Source organism: Oncorhynchus keta, chromosome 14, assembly GCF_023373465.1.
Source record: "Oncorhynchus keta strain PuntledgeMale-10-30-2019 chromosome 14, Oket_V2, whole genome shotgun sequence".
Classification (NCBI taxonomy): domain Eukaryota; kingdom Metazoa; phylum Chordata; class Actinopteri; order Salmoniformes; family Salmonidae; genus Oncorhynchus; species Oncorhynchus keta.
In genome coordinates this window covers 22,472,051-22,494,500 of record NC_068434.1, presented here as the reverse complement: position 1 = coordinate 22,494,500, position 22,450 = coordinate 22,472,051, and the positions used below count along the sequence as shown (strand labels likewise).

Below are 22,450 nucleotides of genomic sequence, written 5' to 3'. Positions count from 1 at the left end.
TGCCGAGCTGTAGTCGATGAACAGCATTCTCACATAGGTATTCCTCTTGTCCAGATGGGTTAGGGCAGTGTGCAGTGTGGTTGAGATTGCATCGTCTGTGGACCTATTTGGGCGGTAAGCAAATTGGAGTGGGTCTAGGGTGTCAGGGAGGGTGGAGGTGATATGGTCCTTGACTAGTCTCTCAAAGCACTTCATGATGACGGAAGTGAGTGCTATGGGGCGGTAGTCGTTTAGCTCAGTTACCTTAGCTTTCTTGGGAACAGGAACAATGGTGGCCCTCTTGAAGCATGTGGGAACAACAGACTGGGATAGGGATTGATTGAATATGTCCATAAAAACACACCAGCCAGCTGGTCTGCGCATGCTCTGAGGGCGCGGCTGGGGATGCCGTCTGGGCCTGCAGCCTTGCGAGGGTTGACACGTTTAAATGTTTTCCTCACGTCGGCTGCAGTGAAGGAGAGTCCGCATGTTTTAGTTGCGGGCCGTGTCAGTAGCACTGTATTGTCCTCAAAGCGGGCAAAAAAGTGATTTAGTCTGCCTGGGAGCAAGACATCCTGGTCCGTGACGGGGCTGGTTTTCTTTTTGTAATCCGTGATTGACTGTAGACCATGCCACATACCTCTTGTGTCTGAGCCGTTGAATTGAGATTCTGCTTTGTCTTAGCTTGTTTGATTGCCTTTGCGGAGGGAATAGTTACACTGTTTGTATTCGGTCATGTTTCCGGTCACCTTGCCCTGATTAAAAGCAGTGGTTCGGGCTTTCAGTTTCACGCGAATGCTGCCATCAATCCACTTTTTCTGGTTTGGGAATGTTTTAATCGTTGCTATGGGAACGACATCTTCAACGCACGTTCTAATGAACTCGCTCACCGAATCAGCGTATTCGTCAATGTTGTTGTCTGACGCAATACGAAACATATCCCAGTCCACGTGATGGAAGCAGTCTTGGAGTGTGGAATCAGATTGGTCGGACCAGCGTTGAACAGACCTCAGCGCGGGAGCTTCTTGTTTTAGTTTCTGTCTGTAGGCAGGGAGGCAGGGATCAACAAAATGGAGTCGTGGTCAGCTTTTCCGAAAGGAGGTCATGCTCCAACAGTCGACCAAGCACCCTGCGCCCTGCGGGGACACATGCTCGACGCGTGTAGCGGAGTATACCACTCGTCCCCCTCCCGGATATGCACCAGGTTGTAAACGCTCCTGAGATCCAATTTTGTGAAGAAGTGTGCCCCGTGCATTGACTCGATCGCACTGGCTATGAGAGGCAGCGGGTAGCTGTACCTCACAGTGATCTGATTGATACCCCGATAGTCAATGCACGGGCGCAGACCTCCATCCTTCTTCTTCACATAAAAGAAACTCGAGGAGGCAGGTGAAGTGGAGGGCTGAATGTATCCCTGCCCCAGGGATTCGGAGACATATGTTTCCATAGCCGCCGTCTCCTGCTGTGACAGAGGATACACGTGACTCCTGGGAAGTGCTGCGTCTACCAGGAGATTTATCGCACAATCCCCCCTGTCGATGGGGTGGTTATTGAGTCGCCTTCTTCTTACGGAAGGCGAGAGCCAAACCGGCATATTCTAAGTGGATGAGCACGTTGGAGACCTGGTCTGGACTTTCCACCGTAGTCGCACCGATGGAAACCCCCACACACCTCCCTGAGCCCTTTCATGCCCTTTCGTGACCACCCCTTGAGAGCCCTCTGTTGCCACGAAATAGTGGGGTCATGACAGGCCAACCAGGGCAAGCCCAGCACCACAGGAAACACAGGAGAATGAATAAGGAAGAGACTGATTCTCTCCTTGTGACCCCCCTGCGTAACCATGCTTAGTGGTGCGGTGGCCTCTCTAATCAGCCCTGACCCTAATGGTCGACTATCTAGGGCGTGCACAGGGAAAGGCATATCCACAGGAACAAGGGGAATCCCTAAACTACAGGCAAATGCACGGTCAATAAAATTCCCAGCTGCGTCTGAATCTACGAGCGCCTTATGCTGGGAATACGGGGAAAACTCAGGAAATGTAATAAACACATGTGAGCAGCAGGGGGCTCTGGGTGAGCCTGGTGACGACTCACCTGGTGCCCTGCCTGCTGCCTCGACTCCCTGAGGAACCCCCCCAGCACCGACCAGTTGTGTGCCCTCTGCAGCCACAGATGGTGCAGGGAATGGCCCCTCCTCCGGTCGCCCTAAGTGCAGCACCTCCCAGCTCCCTGGCATCCGGCAGCCATCCCATCATACTCTCTCGGGTGAAGGAGGGGTGGACAGTGGGTCCTGCTGTAGTGGGGCTGGTGGAAACGCTGGACGACCTCATTACAGAATTACTCACCAAGAATGGAGTCAGCAGGAGCAAACGCCCTCCCTATGGCGATAGAGCAGCACGCGACCATATTGCAACGTCTGGGCACCGCCATGGATCACCGTTTGTTCCAATGGTGGAACAAGGATAGGATAAGTAATCCTTCCCACCCCCCTTTAAGATTTAGATGCACTATTGTAAAGTGACTGTTCTACTGGATGTCATAAGGTGAATGCACCAATTTGTAAGTCGCTCTGGATAAGAGCGTCTGCTAAATGACTTAAATGTAATGTAAATGATTGGGAGAGAGAATGAGGCGATCCATGGCGGCGATCCAGGGCGGTGATCCATGGCGGTGCCCAGACATTGCAATATGGTCGCGTGCTGCTGGACGCGCTCCTCTATCGCCATAGGGAAGGCATCTGCTCCTGCTGACTCCATTCTTGGTGAGTAATTCTGTAATGAGGTCTGTGTGTAGCTTGTGTAGAGGAGTCAGGCGCAGGACAGCAGACATGAGTAAATAAACATAATTTACTCAAAAATAGACAAATACAATACAATAAAGCGAGCCCACATAACGGACCGTATTACATAAAAACAATTACTCACAAACAAACATGGGGGAACAGAGGGTTAAATAATAAACAAGTAATTGGGGAATTGAAATCAGGTGTGTAAGACAAAGACAAAACAAATGGAAAATGAAAAGTGGATCGGCAATGGCTAGAAGGCCGGTGCCATTGACCGCCGAACGCCGCCCGAACAAGGAGAGGGACCGACTTTGGCGGGAAGTCGTGACAATCGGTGCTGTGGTATTGCATAGTAACAAACATAGTCATCTACGACTTAGGAAACATGTTGTTATAAAACATTGTACATTAAATGAGACTACAATTTGAAATAATTACAACTTCTTTTGAATGTAAACATGCAACAGAAGTGATTGCCATATTATCTGTGCAAAAAGTGCACTGTGAACCATTGTACATGGTCCTTGAATGATTATTTTTTATAAAATAGGGTGTATGTTTTCTGGAGAACAAAAGAGTTTAACCAAAATATTAATCTGAATGCACAGAACGTCACTGTGGGCCATGCAATATTCATGTTGAGTCACTGTAGGCCATGCAATATTTATGTTGAGTCACTGTAGGCCATGCAATATTTATGTTGAGTCACTGTGGGCCATGCAATATTTATGTTGAGTCACTGTAGGCCATGCAATATTTATGTTGAGTCACTGTGGGCCATGCAATATTTATGTTGAGTCACTGTGGGCCATGCAATATTTATGTTGAGTCACTGTGGGCCATGCAATATTTATGTTGAGTCACTGTGGGCCATGCAATATTTATGTTGAGTCTCTGTGGGCCATGCAATATTCATGTTGAGTCACCGTGGGCCATGCAACATTCATGTATAAGTCACTGTGGGCCATGCAACATTCATGTATAAGTCACTGTGGGCCATGCAACATTCATGTATAAGTCACTGTGGGCCATGCAATATTCATGTATAAGTCACTGTGGGCCATGCAATATTCATGTATAAGTCACTGTGGGCCATGCAATATTCATGTATAAGTCACTGTGGGCCTTGCTCTGCATTAATGAGAGAAATTACACTTTCTGTATCCTGCCAATGCTTTGAACTTTGGCACAAGTGGTGTGAGAGCCACTCGGAGACACTGGTGCAGGTGTTCATTGGTGAGGCTGTTGCGGTGTTTGTTTGTAATAAAGTTCATAGTGGAGAAGGCTGATTCACAGCTGTATGTGGAGCCAAACATGGCCAGGATGTATGGTGCCAAAAGGGACATCAGCTGCAGGCACCATCAAATCCCCAGAAAGTTACAGGGTCACAATCACCAGCCTGCTCCTTCAAAGACACATTTTCTTGCAGCTTAATCAACTCCATTTGCTGTGATGTAACATCTACCCATCTGAAGATCAGTTTTTTCTTCTTCTGACAACCTTGTCACATTTGTGACCGAGAAGGGGTTCTGGATGATCAGCAACAGTTCTCTTCCAACAAAAGCGAGCCTTGAAGTTATCCATAAGCTTCTGGATGAAATCAACATGGTTGGGAACATCTTTGTCTCCCTGCGTTTGCACCAGAAGATTGGAGAAGTGGACAAGTTCTCCCTGGGGATCATTCTTTGACTGCTGTTATCATATCACACACTGTGTTGTCCCGTCCCTGCAGCTGAACATTCAGTTTATTAAGGTGTGATGTAATGTCTGTCAAAAATGCAATTGTTTCCATCTTCTCCTCATCTTCCAAAAACTCAGAAAACCAAGTTGCCTTTTCACCCTTTTGAAAGAAAGCTTTGATGACCTCCTAAATGGCCCAAAAGCGTTCCAAAACCCTGCCTTCAGCTAATATTTTAGTTCTCCTCATTGCCGTGGAACCTGACAGTGGGATCTGTTTGATCTTTTCCATGAGCTCATGTTTTTGGGTGTTTTCCCAAAACCCAAGCTATCCTCATTGGACACTCCATTGCACGTGGTTGGGGTGTCAGTGAATTGACAAGGACTTTGGTTGAACTATCATATTAGGATTTGAGTTGGTAATCTTGTTTGTTCTCACCTCTGCGACAGAGCCAGGACTCAAACCCAGAGTCTCTGGTTGCACAGCTAGCACTGCGCCACTAGCACTGCGCCCTAGACCACTGCGCCACCCAGGAGGCCCTGTTCAGGTACACATTGGTTTTGTGCTAGTTGCGGGGAGAATGAATAAATACTGTTCCGTGCACTCGTCTTTGAATGAATATATGGTTTTCAGAGTCAACTTTTCTTTTTTTAGAACAATCCATATTAACAATGATACTGGTAACTAAGCTCCTTCTATCTGTAATATTTGCATAGATGTCAGCGTGATTCGAGGGACAATAGAGTGATGAGTACCAGGCAGTTAGCAAGTTTGGTAGGCTATTAATGACCATCAGCAGCATCAGCATTGGAGAAGCTTAATTTCCATGACTAAACGGTCACATGGAATTTGACTGCCTTCGTAACTAGTGACTGCCGGTGTGGCAGTAATATGGTCACCACAACAGCCCTAGCTATGCCTTTCAGCCGCTCTGCCTCTCAGGCTCTGCCTCCCAGGCCCTGCCTTTCAGCCTCTCTCTCTCCCAGGCCCCGCCTCTTAGGTTCTGCCTCCCAAACCTTGCCTCTCTGTCTCTCTGTCTCGTAGGCCCTGCCTCTCAGCCTCTCTGTCTCCCAGGCCCTGCCTCTCAGGCTCTCTGTCTCCCTGGTCCTGCCTCTCAGGCTCTGCCTCCTGGGCCCCTCATCCCCTCTGCCTCCCAGGCCCTGTCTCTCAGCCTCTCTGATCAATTTGGGTCACTAACTAGTTTGGAACTCCTCTCACCTCGTTGTCTAGGTCTTAATTGGATACAAATTGAAAGTAGAAACCAAAAACACTCTGTCCTCCATGGAAGGAGTTTGACACCCCTGCTCTAAGGCCTACAGTATCTGCCTCTCTATCCTTTGCTTCCTAGGCCCTGTCTCTCTGCCTCCAAAGCGCTTTGCAGACACCAACTGGAATATCGCAGAGTACCCTCCCGAATACACCACTTGTCCCTTTAGTCAAAGCAGCTAGTGCCTTCATAACAACAAAATAAACAAACATTATCAACATGCAAAAAGCAAACCTCTATAACACCATAAGCATGCATAAAAACGTATTTCCATGCAACATAAATGATTATTCCATTAGATTACAGTTAACGAAACGCTTAATCCAGTATAAATTAACGTATCAAATTTATTATACAAGATTTTAACATTCTATAGCTCAATGGCAGAGTCATGTCTGAAGTGTAAAACTACTAATGGCCCAATAATTTATGCCTTCTGGGAATGTTATAAAATCCAAAGTTATGGATGTCAGAGGTATTGCAATGTAAATTTACTTTCAATTCGTCTGTCTGTATATTTCAAGACATGTCATATGAGGGTGTAGTGAGATACCCGATGATGGGTTGGACAATATTCTTCTCATCAATTATCTTTCAAAAAAAGCTTATACTCAAAAACTGGAAATCAGCCAATCCTCCATCGTTCACGCACTGGAAAATGCTTTATTATCTAAAAATTTAAAGAGTGTGGGCGACGGAGAGAAACAAAATAGTACAGTTTGAGAACATGTGGCAGAAAGTGATGCGGGAGCCGGAGATAAGAGTGGGGGAGTAGTGGGTCTGGGTAGGGCTGATGTTTGTATTTGTATGAAAATGAAATAATAATAATAATGATGAATACAAAAATAGATTAGAAAACAATGATTTTTATTGTTAAACGTGACTCTGTAAACATAGTGTCGGCTAACTAGCTAGAGTGGGAAAGTTAGCTGATCCGGCTGTTGGGCGTACTGCTGACGTTTCACCACACAGACTACGTTCATCAAATCAAATCAAATCACATGTATTTATATAGCCCTTCGTACATCAGCTGATATCTCAAAGTGCTGTACAGAAACCCAGCCTAAAACCCCAAACAGCAAGCATTGCAGGTGTAGAAGCACTGTATATTTCCATGGAGGGAAGAAGAAGAAACAGGGAGGTGGAGACCAGCTCCAGAACCAAGTGGAGAACATGTCTGTCAACGATTCTTAGACACCATCATCATTCCTATCCTTAAGTTCATGCAATGTTACTGTTTACTGCATTGTTGAGTTTAGAGCAAGAAAGGCATTTTACTCTATTTGTGCACGTGACGTTAAAACTTGAAACTGAAACTTGAATTTTGAATTTTTGAATTTTGAATTTTGAATTTTTTTGATGGTTTATATTTGGGATCGTGTTTTACAGCTCTGTCATTATTAGCACTTTATTAGATTAAAAATATATATTTGACATGTGTTAAGTCTACCCATAGGGCCAGAGATAATTACAGAAACCTGTGATAATCTGAAGTACCCAAAAAGGCCACTAGAACATGTCACCTGATAACATTTGATTTATTCCTTGAAAGTTACCAAAATGCAGGTAGTTTACTGGTAAACTTCAAAAGTTTTCAGTGATATACCCTCTCTGTGCAACCCTACCCAGGGGGAACATAGTGTAGGCAGCAGGCCCTGATACACAGAAGGTTGGTGGCACCTTCATTTTGGGGGAAGGGCTCGTGGTAATGGCTGGGGAGGAATGTGTGGAATGGTATCTAATACATCAAGCGCATGGTTACCATGTATTTGACCCCAGTCCATTTACACAGCTCCAGAAATTATTATGAGCTGTCCTCCCCTCAGCAGCCTCCACTCTACTATACTTTGCAATTGTGAATTCCTGTGTGTCTGAATGACCCTGGTATTATGAAAGGAGCAGGAAGATGGGAGAAAAGACTTAAATGATACACCACAGTGGAATCGCCGTCAGTGCTATATATGAATATGTGACTTGATTGCAGTCCTTTTTCGTTAGTGGCATTTTAATAAGCTTGCTGAATCTCATGTCATGTTAAATATTTGTGCAACCACATGGTTCTATTAGGGAATCCTACAGTTAGACACAGATTGAATCAGTGGCCATTTTTGATGTAATGTATTTCAATCAATAGGAATGTTCAATCAAAGACCAGAATCTGCCATTGGATTTCATTCTAAAGTTCCAGGGAGACGCTCTTCATCTGGGTGGTAGAGGGAATATGATGTTCAGGGCAGACAGAGTGCATAATGTGCTGTACCCATCCATAGCCACAACAACATGTCATCAATATACACAGTGATGAGCACAGAATCAGCTGACCCAGTCCACTCAGCTCACACTGTTCCCTTCACCACACACACAAGCACGCATGCACGGAAGCACACACGTTATCACCACAGATTTTCTCACCACATAGATGACAGTGGTGATTACGATGATGATGATGATGTGTCTGGTGCTACACGGAGGGGGATCACTTCAACTGGAGGATTAGGTTTAGTTACCCAGGTAACAGGTCAGGTAACCCTGTGTGACAGGTGTAATCCCTGGAGTGAGGATCATCTGGGGACACACTAAGGAGCGGTGACATCACAGTGGGATTACGTCATTGTCCCAGGTGGTGGCGGTGACCCAATGAGTCAATGTCTTTATCAGAGCTGTGTGACTCACCAATACAGCTGCAGTACTGGCCTGAGATACAGTTGCCAAATAAAGGCTTTTGGATATTTGAGAGAATGTTTAGAATCCTAAATAACCTGCCTAGTGTTCTTTAAAGTAGAAATGAACAAAAAGTAAATCAGACATCCAGTGTTTCAAACAGCCACACTGGTTAATGATTATGTCTAATGTTTCTTCTCTCTCTGGTTGTTGTGTGACAGTTTCGATGTGGACAACGGCACATCGTCGGGACGCAGCCCACTGGACCCCATGGCCAGCCCGGGGTCTGGGCTCATACTGCAGGGCAACTTTGTCCACAGTCAGCGGAGAGAGTCCTTCCTCTACCGCTCCGACTCGGACTATGACCTGTCACCCAAGTCCATGTCCAGAAACTCCTCCATCGCCAGTGACATGTGAGTGTTTCTTTCTCCAGCTGCCTCTCTGTTCACGCTCAGTCTGACACTCTCTCTCTTGTTCTATTTCAGTCATTCATAGCTCACCTAATGCCCCCCCTCATCCACATACACACATTATCTTTCTACACATGCATTACTATTTATCTCACTGAAGAGATGGAGTGTTTTCATAGGGGTTATTTAACTTGATAGCTGTCTGTCAGTGTGCTTGTTGTCCCTCCCCAGGTCACTGTTTGATTGAGGTGTCACGTCTCTATTGTAAACCTGTTTCCCTCAGCAGTAGGGGAAAGCAAATCTTACACTTGTAGGACAGCTGGCTGTAGTACCCTGAGTGTGAACCTTGAGAATGTAAAGGCCTTGCATTCTTCAGTTAGTTTGGTGATCACATTAGAAGGCTCTATTTTTAGCTATGTATTGTCCTAAATTGCTTCACTTACTACAACAACTATAGATTGCCTTTGGGTCACCAACTTACTCATTATCCCCAAGGTGACCAAATCAATACACACACGTCTAAGGTTTCCAATGTGCTTCAGTTTAATTTCTGCCTCTCTTCAAGCTTTAGTAACGGACACACATGTAACTTGAACAGTGAACACAGAGACAGAGAGAGACACAGACAGAGACACAGACAGAGACACAGACAGAGACACAGACAGACACACAGACAGAGACACAGAGATTAGTTACCATTGAAGTATATTAGTATAGAGCTGTGTAACCATCAACCATTTGCCCCTTACCAAGATGACACAATCATGAAGTGGAACAACATTTATTGGATATTTCAAACTTTTTTAACAAATCAAAAACTGAAAAATTGGGCGTGCAAAATTATTCAGCCCCTTTACTTTCAGTGCAGCAAACTCTCTCCAGAAGTTCAGTGAGGATCTCTGAATGATCCAATGTTGACCTAAATGACTAATGATGATAAATACAATCCATCTGTGTGTAATAAAGTCTCCGTATAAATGCACCTGCACTGTGATAGTCTCAGAGGTCCGTTAAAAGCGCAGAGAGCATCATGAAGAACAAGGAACACACCAGGCAGGTCCGAGATACTGTTGTGAAGAAGTTTAAAGCCGGATTTGGATACAAAAAGATTTCCCAAGCTTTAAACATCCCAAGGAGCACTGTGCAAGCGATAATATTGAAATGGAAGGAGTATCAGACCACTGCAAAAGACCTGAGACTGGGACGGAGATTTGTCTTCCAACAAGACAATGATCCAAAACATAAAGCAAAATCTACAATGGAATGGTTCAAAAATAAACATATCCAGGTGTTAGAATGGCCAAGTCAAAGTCCAGACCTGAATCCAATCGAGAATCTGTGGAAAGAACTGAAAACTGCTGTTCACAAATGCTCTCCATCCAACCTCACTGAGCTCAAGCTGTTTTGCAAGGAGGAATGGGAAAAAATTCTCATTGTCTCTCGATGTGCAAAACTGATAGAGACATACCCCAAGCGACTTATAGCTGTAATCGCAGGAAAAGGTGGCGCTACAAAGTATTAACTTAAGGGGGCTGAATAATTTTGCACGCCCAATTTTTCCGTTTTTGATTTGTTAAAAAAGTTTGAAATATCCAATAAATGTCGTTCCACTTCATGATTGTGTCCCACTTGTTGTTGATTCTTCACAAAAAAATACAGTTTTATATATTTATGTTTGAAGCCTGAAATGTAGCAAAAGGTCGCAAAGTTCAAGGGGGCCGAATACTTTCTTTCGCAAGGCACTCTATGAGTCTCAAATGGTACCCTATTCCCCACTACTATTGTTTACCCACATAGGGCTCTTGTCAAAAGTAGTGCAGTGTGTGGAGAATAGGCTGCCATTCTGGACGCACCCTATGATAGTGGCTGAATAACCCTGCCTTAGCCTAACCCAGCTATCAGAATACCACACTAAAAAAAAAAATACCACCCTGCCTCTCTAAATGGTATTGATCACAAACCAGCTCCTCGCCAGGCTCTATGTTACATGATGTTCATACTGAGTCCCTTTACTTTTCCTAGTTGACACATCCAGACTGACTTACATGAGCAATTAGGGTTAAGTGCCGTGCTCAAGGGCACATCAACATATTTTTCACCTAGTTAGCGCAGGGATTCAAACCAGCAACCTTTTGGTTAGTGGCCCAACACTCTTAACCACAAGGCTACATTATTTATTTATTTTGTCACATACAGTACACCGGATAGGTGCAGTGAAGTGTGTTGTTTTACAGGATCAACCATAGTAGTTACTCTGGAGGCCAACTGTTACTCTGGGGGCCAACTGTTACTCTGGAGGCCAACTGTTACTCTGGGGGCCAACTGTTACTCTGGGGGCCAACTGTTACTCTGGGGGCAAACTGTTACTCTGGAGGCAAACTGTTACTCTGGGGGCCAACTGTTACTCTGGGGGCCAACTGTTACTCTGGAGGCCAACTGTTACTCTGGAGGCCAACTGTTACTCTGGGGGCCAACTGTTACTCTGGAGGCCAACTGTTACTCTGGGGGCCAACTGTTACTCAGAGGGCCAACTGTTACTCTGAGGGCCAACTGTTACTCTGGGGGCCAACTGTTGATCTGAGGGCCAACTGTTACCCTGATGGCCAACTGTTACCCTGAGGGCCAACTGTTGATCTGAGGGCCAACTGTTACCCTGAGGGCCAACTGTTACCCTGAGGGCCAACTGTTACCCTGAGGGCCAACTGTTACTCTGAGGGCCAACTGTTACTCTGAGGGCCAACTGTTACTCTGGGGCTTATCATTGATGTACAGTAAAATTAGAAACCAATGTCTTTGCTATCTAACACTGACATGAATCCCAAACACAGTATATTGGACTAAATGATTTTGTTTTCTAGGGAAACAAACATAGGGAACATAGATGTCTCTAAGGAAATAATTTACTGACAGAATCTTATTGAAATTTCTTTGGTGCCTCTATGTAAACAGTTCTGTCTGCAGATAAAAAATAAATAAATCCTGCCGGGTACTAGCTAACACAAATCAGTGTTAGGGGCTGGGGGAGGGAAGACAGGAGGAGAGGGAAGCTGGAATGCAACCTCTAACCTAATCTCTCTCTCTCTCCCTCCCTCCCCACTCGTTCTCTCTCTCTCACGCTCTCTCTCAATTCAATTTAAGGGGCTTTATTGGCATGTGAAACATCTCTCTATCTCTCTCTCTTTCGCTTGTCCTCTTTTTCAAGCTCTGTAAAAGTATTTTCCCCTTTACTGAAAAGATACGATATAGAAGAATGTTATGGAGAAATAGAGGATTGTGACGCCTCTGTAATAGTTTACAAGTTTACTTCTATGACCAAAACTACTACTGCTGCTAATGAAATGCCAGTGATACAATAGTGTACACAACATTGGAACAGGTGATTTTTCTTCATGTCTATTTCTTCCTCCCATTCCCGCCCTCCTTCTTTCTCTAAGTTCAGAGGGCAGTGTTTGTGGCACATTCCACCCTAGTCTCCTAGGATGACAGGGCATGATGCCACCCCCTTACTTTGTGCCCTCAGACTTGTGGCAGCACAGGAAGTAGGTGGGGATTGGGGGAGAAAGTGAGGAGGGGTTGGGGGGATTGCACACTGTTTTACACCCACAGGAATCTAGGGAGAAGGTAACTTAGAAGGAGAGGAGGAAAGAGTTTTCTTGCGGTCATTGTGACCAGTGTCAGAATTTAGGAGCTGCCATGCGAGTCATAGGCAGGTTTTTCAGAGAACCGGGGGGTCCACTCTATTGGCATGTTCCTGGCTCGTGGTAAAAAGTGGAAGTGCATAGAGTCAATGAAGAAGCAGATATGTTTATAGATATATCCATAATATAGCCTAGTAGACTTGCCATATATCCATGCTACACGTACTGCCATAACATGGCTGGAGTCATTTCCTCTTTGTCACCGAGCGGGCGGAAATGTGGAAATTTGAAGGTCATGTTTAAATCTGTGTATAAAAGTGTGTCCAGTTGTGTCAAAAAATAAAATGTAACCTCTCTTTATCTTGTTCTCTTTTTGCAGTCATGGCGACGATATGATTGTAACACCATTTGCACAGGTGAGCAATGGCACACATGCTAAACAAGTTGTATCGGGTTGTTTTGCTGGCTAATTCCTTGGGGAAACCACATTAGAGTATGTTATCATGATATTGTGCAATAGACACAGGCCCATTGTTCAATCACTGTTCAAATGTGTGAGATTATTTTGAGGGTTTTAATGTTAATCTGTCCTGATCTCCTTCAGGTTCTGGCCAGTCTAAGAACTGTACGAAATCATTTTGCTGCATTAAGCAATTGTTCACAAGACAGAGCATCCAACAAGTAAGTCCTCAGAAGCATACAGTGTATACACAATGAATCTGTATTTACTGCTGTGTAGTAGTTGAAAGCAAGGCACCCAAATAACCCATTTATTGCCAAATATTACTGTTGTTTTAATTTTTTTGGGACTATATATTTGTATTTATATGATGATATCGTAAAATGAAGTCTCCTGCTATGGTGTTTTGTTAAAAATGGCTTCAGTATTCCCCATACCATCTCCCTTTGGTCTGCGCGCTATACCGCAAGGCACTTGCTTCATTTACACAATGTTGTGGAGAAGACGTGAATGTCACTCATTTGCTGTAGTTCTCCCCCTACTGTTCTTGACTGGGACTACAACAATATTGCTCCAGTTCAACGTGAGATCTGTGATAATAATATAATAATAATATAATAATATATGCCATTTAGCAGACGCTTTTATCCAAAGCGACTTACAGTCGTCATGTGTGCATACATTCTACGTATGGGTGGTCCCGGGAATCGAACCCACTACCCTGGCGTTACAAGCGCCATGCTCTACCAACTGAGCTACAGAAGGACCAGATGAATGAGGACTGATTCAGCTGAACAGGGAACGTTGCAGTATATTGACCTCTGTTAGTGAGACAAAGAGGGGGGAAAAGAGAGGGGGAAGATAGATAGGAGGAGTTCGATAGGGGAGAGATTTGGAGGATAGGGCAGTAGTGTTGTTTTGGGAGGAGATGTATCAATGTGTGTTTTGTTTCTCCCCACACCAGGAGATCACCCATGTGTAATCCACCACCCATCACCAAGACCACCTTCACAGGTACGCTGATAGTCTTTAAGTGTGGTCTTTGTGTATGTTAGTGTGTGTGTGTGTGTGTGTGTGTGTGTGTGTGTGTGTGTGTGTGTGTGTGTGTGTGTGTGTACTGTATGAATATGTTGATACAATTGAAAGGAGGGAGAGAAAATGCTCTACCATTCTACAGCAATATTGTCCATTCTATTAGCTGTGGAAAAGGCAAGAGGCCTTGATGATGGTGTCATCGCATTCTGATATGACAGATGGGGGATGGGAACTGTCAGACCAGAGACGGAGGATGATGACACAGACATCCTTTAGGGGGAGCCAAACAATAGGACACTGGATAAAAGCCATCCATGTTTAGAATAGATACGCTTCTAGCTACAGTATAGCACAATGGGAACCAAAAACCATATAGGCTGCAGGACAGTGGTTAGCAACCCTGGTACAGTACGACCAGCAGCACTGTTTGACTTGTGGTTCATCTGTCTGTCTGTCTGTCTGTCTGTCTGTCTGTCTGTCTGTCTGTCTGTCTGTCTGTCTGTCTGTCTGTCTGTCTGTCTGTCACTCAGCCTTTTGTGTAAATGCTTCTGTGCCCAAGTGCTGTCAGGTGCCATGCTCCATCCCCTGACTGTAGCTCATAGCCAGTCCCTACATTCCACACAGGCCTATGGGATCCTGCTAGCATCATGTCGCTACATTCCACACAGCCCTATGGGATCCTGCTAGCATCAGGTCGCTGCTGTACGTCTGTGGCTGTGCTTAGCAGGACAGTGTGGCCCCTCACCTTTAACTACCCACTGTAGCAGTGACCTGGGTATACAGTGATAGGAGGTCAGTAGAATGACATCTAAATCAGTGTGTCTAGGGACCAGGAATTCACAAGCAATGTACTTAATTACCCAGCGCCAACCAACAGAACAGTGAAATGACAATATCAAATTAGCTTTCATATTGTACTGTAATCTATAAAATACAGATTGTGGGTAGCCTTTGTCAAAGAGGAGAGGAGAGTCGTCCACTTTTTCTTCAGCATAGGGCTTCTCTCTCAGGTGTTTTTAGGGAGAGGTGATAGGGTGAGGCGACAGGGATAGAAGCCCAGTGGACCAGAAGAGATCTGTTCTTGAAGGGCTCCTCTCCTTGCCCTCTAGCACTATGTACGGCTGGCAGTTTGGCAGGGTGAGCAGCCAACCGTGGTAGTAGGTCCCATGTTCTGTTAGTTGGTCCTGTAGTAGGGCCTATACTCTGTTAGTTATTCCCATACTCTGTTAGTAGGTCCCATACTCTGGTAGTAGGACCCATACTCTGATAGTAGGTCCCATACTCTGTTAGTAGGTCCCATACTCTGGTAGTAGGACCCATACTCTGATAGTAGGTCCCATACTCTGTTAGTAGGTCCCATACTCTGTTAGTTATTCACATACTCTGTTAGTAGGTCCCATACTCTGTTAGTAGGTCCCATACTCTGTTAGTAGGTATTGTAGTAGGTCCCATACTCTGGTAGTAGGTCCCATTCTCTGGTAGTAGATCTTGTAGTAGGTCCCATACTCTGTTAGTAGGTCCTGTAGTAGGAACCATACTCTGGAAGTAGGTTGTGTAGTAGGTCCCATACTCTGGTAGTAGGTCATGTAGTAGGTCCCATTCTCTGGTAGTAGGTCATGTAGTAGGTCCCATACTCTGTTAGTAGGTCATGTAGTAGGTCCCATGCTCTGTTAGTAGGTCATGTAGTAGGTCCCATACTCTGTTAATAGGTCATGTTGTAGGTCCCATACTCTGTCAATAGGTCCCATTCTCTGATAGTATGTCCCATTGTCTCACACAACACTCTCCTATCTACCCTGGAACATGCGTAGAACACAGTGTATGATGAATTGATGACATTGCACTATATTTAGATCTGATCAGAGTGCATCCATTATGGGCTATAAAAGAGACCTTGAGTCATCAGCTTGATTGTTTGAGTGTATTGACTACTTGTAATTCATGCAGAGTTCTGTGCTGGCCAGGCAGTGCCATCCTGTTGAGACAGACAATAAGGAGGTGATTTATAACAGTCTAAATGGGACATAGAGAGGCCAGTGGGGCATTAGACGAGCCCTGCCATGAGTCCCACATGACATTTAGGCTGGTCTCTTCCACATTTGTCCCCATCCCTTCCATCTCTATCTCTTAGTTTATCAGACATCCATCGATTGGTTGGTGTTTGAAGATGGCTAATTTTAGAGCGGGCTAAGAATAGACTGATGAGCAGAATAGACCAATGAGGAGTGATGTAGGTTTATGAACTCTGAGCTCTGAGAGACAATAGTGCTGGTCTAGTAGTAAGCCACCTGCTGTGATCCAGACTAGGTGGTGAGGGTGTAAAAACAGTTGACACTTTATTCATTGTGATCTGATGTGCTTCACTTAATAGGGACAGACTGCATCCTGGATAATTGCATTGTTGTTATCATAGTAGTTATAGAAGAACAACATAGTATAAGGGACAAAGTATTGCCATGTAATAATAATATAATTTTTTAGCATATCCCAACTCTCCCTGAGACACCCTCGGCGAGTGGGGTCACAGCCTTGGTCTGCCATTATCAATGGCAACCCTGGGAGGGTTAAGTGCCTTGCTCAAGAGCACATAAACAGATGTTTCACCTTGTCGACTCTGGGATTCCAACTGATGACCTTTCAGTTACTAGGCCCGTCGCTAACCACTAGGCTACCTGCCGCCAGGTGTATCTCTCGAAGAGTTTCCTTCTAGTTTTATATCTTGAAGATTGGACATCAAATATAATGGAATCAAACCAAACACAATGATGATGATGGTTATGATAATTATGATTTCCAAAGCAATGACAACATACATTAGTTTAGAACAGCAACATGTCCCTGATGGCAGTATGTACAGCATTACCCTTCTCCCACTTCCAGTCCCAGTCCAGCTCCAGTCTGCCTATCTGCTCCGGTCCAGGGTTTGGCAGCAGCCTGCCATCTGTGCAGCAGAGTAGTCTCTCGTGCACTGGTGTCTGATGTCGCACTAGGCATGAGAAGAATGTCATTGACGTCAGTGCAGTCCCTGTCAGAGAGTGGCACCCCACCCACTGATATCAAATCAGAAAGGGAGAGAGATAATGAGAGAGGGATATCGAGAGAGGAAGAGAGATAACGAGAGAGGGAGAGGAAGAATGATACACAGAGGTAGAGGGGGGAAAGGAAAAGGAGGAGGGGGATGAGTGGCAGAGAAATGTTAAAGAGAGGGTGAGGGAGGGGGCAAAGAGGAAAAATTAATGCAATGCTGATGTTTGTGAGGGTTGTGAGTTATGTTGGGAATATTACTGTACATGTGGCACACACATACGCACACACACTCCATTGCCCTCCACACTGCCCTTTCCCACCTTGACAAAATTAATACCTACATGAAAATGCTGATCATTGACTCCAGCTCAGCGTGCAACACCATAGTACCCTATGGTGAGGGTTAAGTGCCGGGCCTACTCCAGGTGGTGAGGGTAAGCAACAACACATGCGCCACACTGACCCTCAACACAGAGTCTGCCGACGACACAACGGTGGTAGGCCTGGTGGTGGTAGGTCTGATCACCGACCGCAATGAGACAGCCTGCAGGGGGAGGTCAGAGACTTAGCAGTATGTTGCCAGGACAACAACCTCTCTCTCAGTATCAGTAAGACCAAGGAGCTGATCGTGGACTACAGGAAACAGAGGGCTGAGCACGCCCCAATTTACATCGACGGGGCTGTAGTGGAGCAGGTCGAGAGCTTCAAGTTCCTCGGTATCCACATCACTAAGGATCTATCATGGTCCAAACACACCAGCACAGTCATAAAGACGGCACGACAACGCCTCTTCCGCCTCTGGAGGCTGAAAAGATTTGGCATGGACCCTCATCCTCAAAAAGTTCTACAGCTGCACGAGAGCATCTTGACTGGCTGCATCCCCGCTGGTATTGCAACTTCTCGGCATCCGACTGCAAGGCACTACAGAGGGTAGGTGTGTATGACCCAGTACATCACTGAGGCCGAACTCCCTGCCATCCAGGACCTCTATACCAGGCGGTGTCAGAGGAAGGCCCAAAAAAACTGTCAAAGACTCCAGCCACCCAAGCTACGGGCTTTTCTCTCGTCTACCGTACGCCAATACTTCCTGTATATAGCCATGCTATTTTTACTTGTTATTTGTATTTATTATTCACTGTGTCATTGTTTCATTTTTTAAAATGTTCTTTTACCTTAACTTTATCTTATCTTTAACTCTGCATTGTTGGACCCTTTGTTGGACCCGTAAGTAAGCATTTCACACCTGTTGCCTACGAAGCATGTGACAAATAAAATGTGATTTGATTTGAATGTTCTTTACTTTGCGCCAGCTGTATTACTGTACATTAGTTCATAATCAGACACACTTCAGTGCCTACAGTATGTGTGTTTCTTAATCCACAGCTGATTGCTCTCTCGGTATGCTTTAGTTTCCACATGGTGTAAAGCAACATATCTAGGGTTGCAAAGCTACTGGTAATTTACCAAAGTTACCGGAGTCTTCAGTCATTTTGGTGATTAACAGAAAATCTATGGCAATCTATCGTAACGTTGGTAATTTATACTCGAATAACTTATTAAAAATGTATTCATTCATATATAGTATTCATTATTTATATCTGTGTCCATTTTGTCTATGAGTTTATAATGGATAGACCTTATGATTCAAGAGAAAATAGCCAAATTAATGAAAAAAGCATATAATCAACAATGGCATTGTTTTCAACTATTGACAACTATTGACTTTTTTCACATCTGCCACCAGTTTGACGCCAAAACATTGACAGCAAATACACATTGACATAGTAAAAAAGTGTGTAAAATTGTTTTTTTTAAGGATATTTCATGACGAAACCGTTATTAAACGCCAATGTTATTCACTAAATTGATGGTTTATATTTGTTGTTTATAATGTTTTACAGCTTTGTCATTCTACTTTTTTTGTCATCTTAGTTAATTATTTCATATATTTTACATATGATAAGGCCAGAGATAATTACAGACACGCGATAATCTGCAATACCCTAAAGGGCTGCGAGATGTATTTTGATAAATTACATCAAATCTGGTAGTTTACTAGGAAACTTAGACAGTCTCCAGTAATATATCCTGCCTTGGCAACCCTAACCATTGCCTTAAAAGTTATCCCCAATCCTAATTTAGACAATATTAATATTAATTGGCTTTTGAGGTGACACATTTTATTCATGTATGATTTGCATACATTTGCAGTGGAAATAGGGAATATGGACTACAATAGGAATGAAAATGATTTGATACACTGTTATTTCAGGTTTGAAAGGGGTTAGAATAGACTTCTGACACCTCAACCATGACATTGTTTGAAACTGTCTGTCTTCACCCGTATTATTTAGACTGTTCCTTTTGAAAAAGCTTCTAGTTCACTGTCAGACATCTGACTCAGGCACATACTGCATGGTACATCTCTTCTTCTCTGTCTCTCTCCTTATCTGTACATCACCCCTCCCTCTCTGTAGAATGGATACACACATTGAGCTCCAGATCTACTGCCCCATACTCCAGGCCAGGCTTTCAGTGCGGCCCTCCCCTATCCACAGTGCAGTCCTCTCAGGCTTTAGGTACAAGCTCTGAGGAAGAGCATCGATCTGCCGTCTGGATACCAGGGAGGCTACACACACAGCATCTATAGGACGGAGCCCAGACACGACACACACCCATGGGATTATAAGCACTTTTGTCTCTGGATAACGTTGACGTGTAGCTTTGATGCTCCAGGGAGGCTGAGAAGGAAGAGTGATGTGTTACGTTTAGCTCTCCATCTGGCGAGTGTGTGTGTGTGGTGTGTGCGGTAAGCGCGCACCCCCCAGCAAGCCGGCCAGGCATGCTACAGTGTGCTCCCCATTGTTCCTGCCTGGAGATGAAAACCTGCTGGGTGTGAGATTGTGCTTTGGACAGCGTCTGGACCTACTGCCCATCCTCCTCCATCCCTCATCCCTTCATCCCTTCTCTGTGCAGACATGGGCCTGCTAATTAAACTGCTCTTCATCCTGCTCCATGACTGGAATTATATATCTTCTATGGACTGTATACTGAATCTCAGACACACACATCATTGAGAGACTGGCGTTCTGTGTTGTTTTGCATTTGTGTGTATGTATGCGAGTGTATGTCTCTGTTTTATTGTTTAATGTATCAGATCTGAACCTAAAGGCCACCCTCCATATTCCCTGTCTCAGCTGTGATTTTAACTGAGGCACACTCAACAGCCTTCCTGCTCTGTAACGCTGGATGCTCATGTAAAGGACGTCACGCTGCTTGCTTAGTGAGTACCACCTTCCTCCTGATTCAGCCCATATCTGGTGTGAACTCAGGACCTGTGCCTTGCTAGCACACGTGACCGCCCTCCTGAAGCGTCTTACCAGTCAGCACCACATGAAAAGCTAGCTATTCACTGGCGCAAGTGGGGACACTTCAGGCTGAGGAGTATGTTTCACACATCCCCATGTGCTACACTCCGCTCTGGTTGACCATGTTCGTTCCCCGTCTCTCACGGTTCCAGGACTATACGCCCCTGTCATTCCTCCAAAGGTTTGGACAGTAGGACCTTTGGACACAGGGGGTCTCTGGCTTTGAACAACCTGGTTCAGGGTGTTGGTCTCTGGGATAGGATTCAGGACTCTAGGCCCCTCTGGTCTCTCCCTATCAGGGTGTCTGTCTTGGGGTGGAAATCAGACTTGTGACTTGGCCTCTCTCACTCTCCTACTGGCCCCTCTGCACCAGTATGAAGAGTCACCCATGCGTCCACTCGGGGCATCTCAGCATCGCTGTGTGTGGGGAGGCAGACCCCGGGCCAGCAGCCTGCGCTAGGCCCCTGAAGCGCCCCTGTACTGACCCCCTGCCCCCCTGTCTCGTCCCCCCAGAGGAGGCCTACCAGAAACTGGCCACCGAGACGTTGGAGGAGCTGGACTGGTGCCTGGACCAGCTGGAGACCCTGCAGACCAGACACTCAGTTGGCGAGATGGCCTCCAACAAGGTAACGACAAGAACCTTTCACTTAAGTATCATATTTAGTTTTATTTTATTTTGTTTTTGTTTAAAACAGGTGAGTAATTGGATGACCAATTGTCATTTGCAATTGAGATTGTTGGCTATTTTCTCTCTCTCTCTGGCCTCTTCGTGCCTCTTCTCCAACAGTTGTATCTGTACTAATATTGGTATTAATTCATACATCTCTTTTGTATCAGTATCTGTAGCTGTATCTAGCATTGTCATGCAGGGAGGGAGGTGTGCAGGGAGTATGCTCAGCTCAGCTCTCCAGCAAGGCCTTGACGTGCTGCATGCTGATCAGCTCTGGGCTCTGCTGAGAGACTGCCTGCCTGCCTGCTGATGTCACACTCTGTGATGTCACAATAGGGGGATGGGCACGAGATACAGGAGGGGCAGGCAGACAGACAAATGGATGGGACACAGCCAGACACAGATCTGGTAACACTACCAGATGGAAGTACAGACAGACAGACAGACAGACAGACAGACAGACAGACAGACAGACAGACAGACAGACAGACAGACAGACAGACGCACAGGCTCTACTCTGTAGCATTGTCACTGTAGCATTGTCGCACACACAGCTATCCCTGGTTTCCATAGCAACACACAAAGGCCTGGTTGGCTTGCCGTCTCACTCCAGCACACAGTAATGGTGCTCCAATACACACACACAACCATCAACCTTCAACATGGCATTTCATGACTATAACATCAAAATGAAGTATTTCATTCCGTAAATACAGAACAGTAGTATTGGATACCAGAATAGCAGTATCATTCATATATATTTGTGTTATTTTGTGCTATTCGTATATTGTGCTATACCCTGCACAGGAAGGCTTATAATAATGGCTGGAATTGAGTAATATAATGGTATCAAACACATGGAAACCAGGTGTTTGATGTGTTTTCATACCATTCCATGAATTCTGTTCCAGTCATTACTATGAGCCCATCCTCCCCAATTAAGGTGCCCCACCCTCCGGTGATACACAGAGTGTACAAAACATTAAGAACAATCTTTCCGTGACATAGACTGACCAGGTGAATCCAGGTGAAAGCTATGATCCCTTATTGATGTCACCTGTTAAATCCACTTCAATCAGTGCAGATGAAGGGGAGGAGACAGGTTAAAGAAGGATTTTTAAGCCTTGCGACAGTTGAGGCATGGATTGTGTGTGTGTTCCATTCAGAGGGTGAATGGGCAAGACAAAAGATTTAAGTGCCTTTGAACAGAGTATGGTAGTAGGTGCCAGGTGCACTGGTTTAAATGTGTCAAGAACATCAACGCTGCTGAGTTTTTCACGCTCAACAGTTTCCCGTGGTGTGTATCAAGAATGGTCCACCACCCAATGGACATCCAGCCAACTTGACACTGTGGGAAGCATTGGAGTCAACAAGGATGCCTGTGAAACGCTTTTGACACCTTGTAGAGTCCAGGTCCTGACGAATTGAAGCTGTTCTGAAGACAAAAAGGGATGCTGCTCAATATTAGGAAGA

The 22,450-nt window shown here is 45.1% G+C and overlaps 1 protein-coding gene across 10 annotated transcripts in view; it reads left to right on the top strand.

Annotated features, from left to right (window-relative positions):
* Positions 1-22,450, top strand: part of LOC118392983 (cAMP-specific 3',5'-cyclic phosphodiesterase 4D-like) — a 195,967-nt gene that overhangs the window by 159,279 nt on the left and 14,238 nt on the right. For all 10 annotated transcript variants that reach the window (XR_008063873.1, XR_008063874.1, XR_008063875.1 and 7 more), the window contains 5 exons: positions 8,591-8,782; positions 12,797-12,833; positions 13,022-13,098; positions 13,842-13,891; positions 20,821-20,933. Coding sequence is in view for 4 of the 10 variants with exons in the window: in XM_052461316.1 (XP_052317276.1) it covers positions 8,591-8,782; positions 12,797-12,833; positions 13,022-13,098; positions 13,842-13,891; positions 20,821-20,933 (469 nt within the window). In the remaining 6 variants the exon portion in view is untranslated. The remainder of the gene's footprint in view (positions 1-8,590; positions 8,783-12,796; positions 12,834-13,021; positions 13,099-13,841; positions 13,892-20,820; positions 20,934-22,450) is intronic.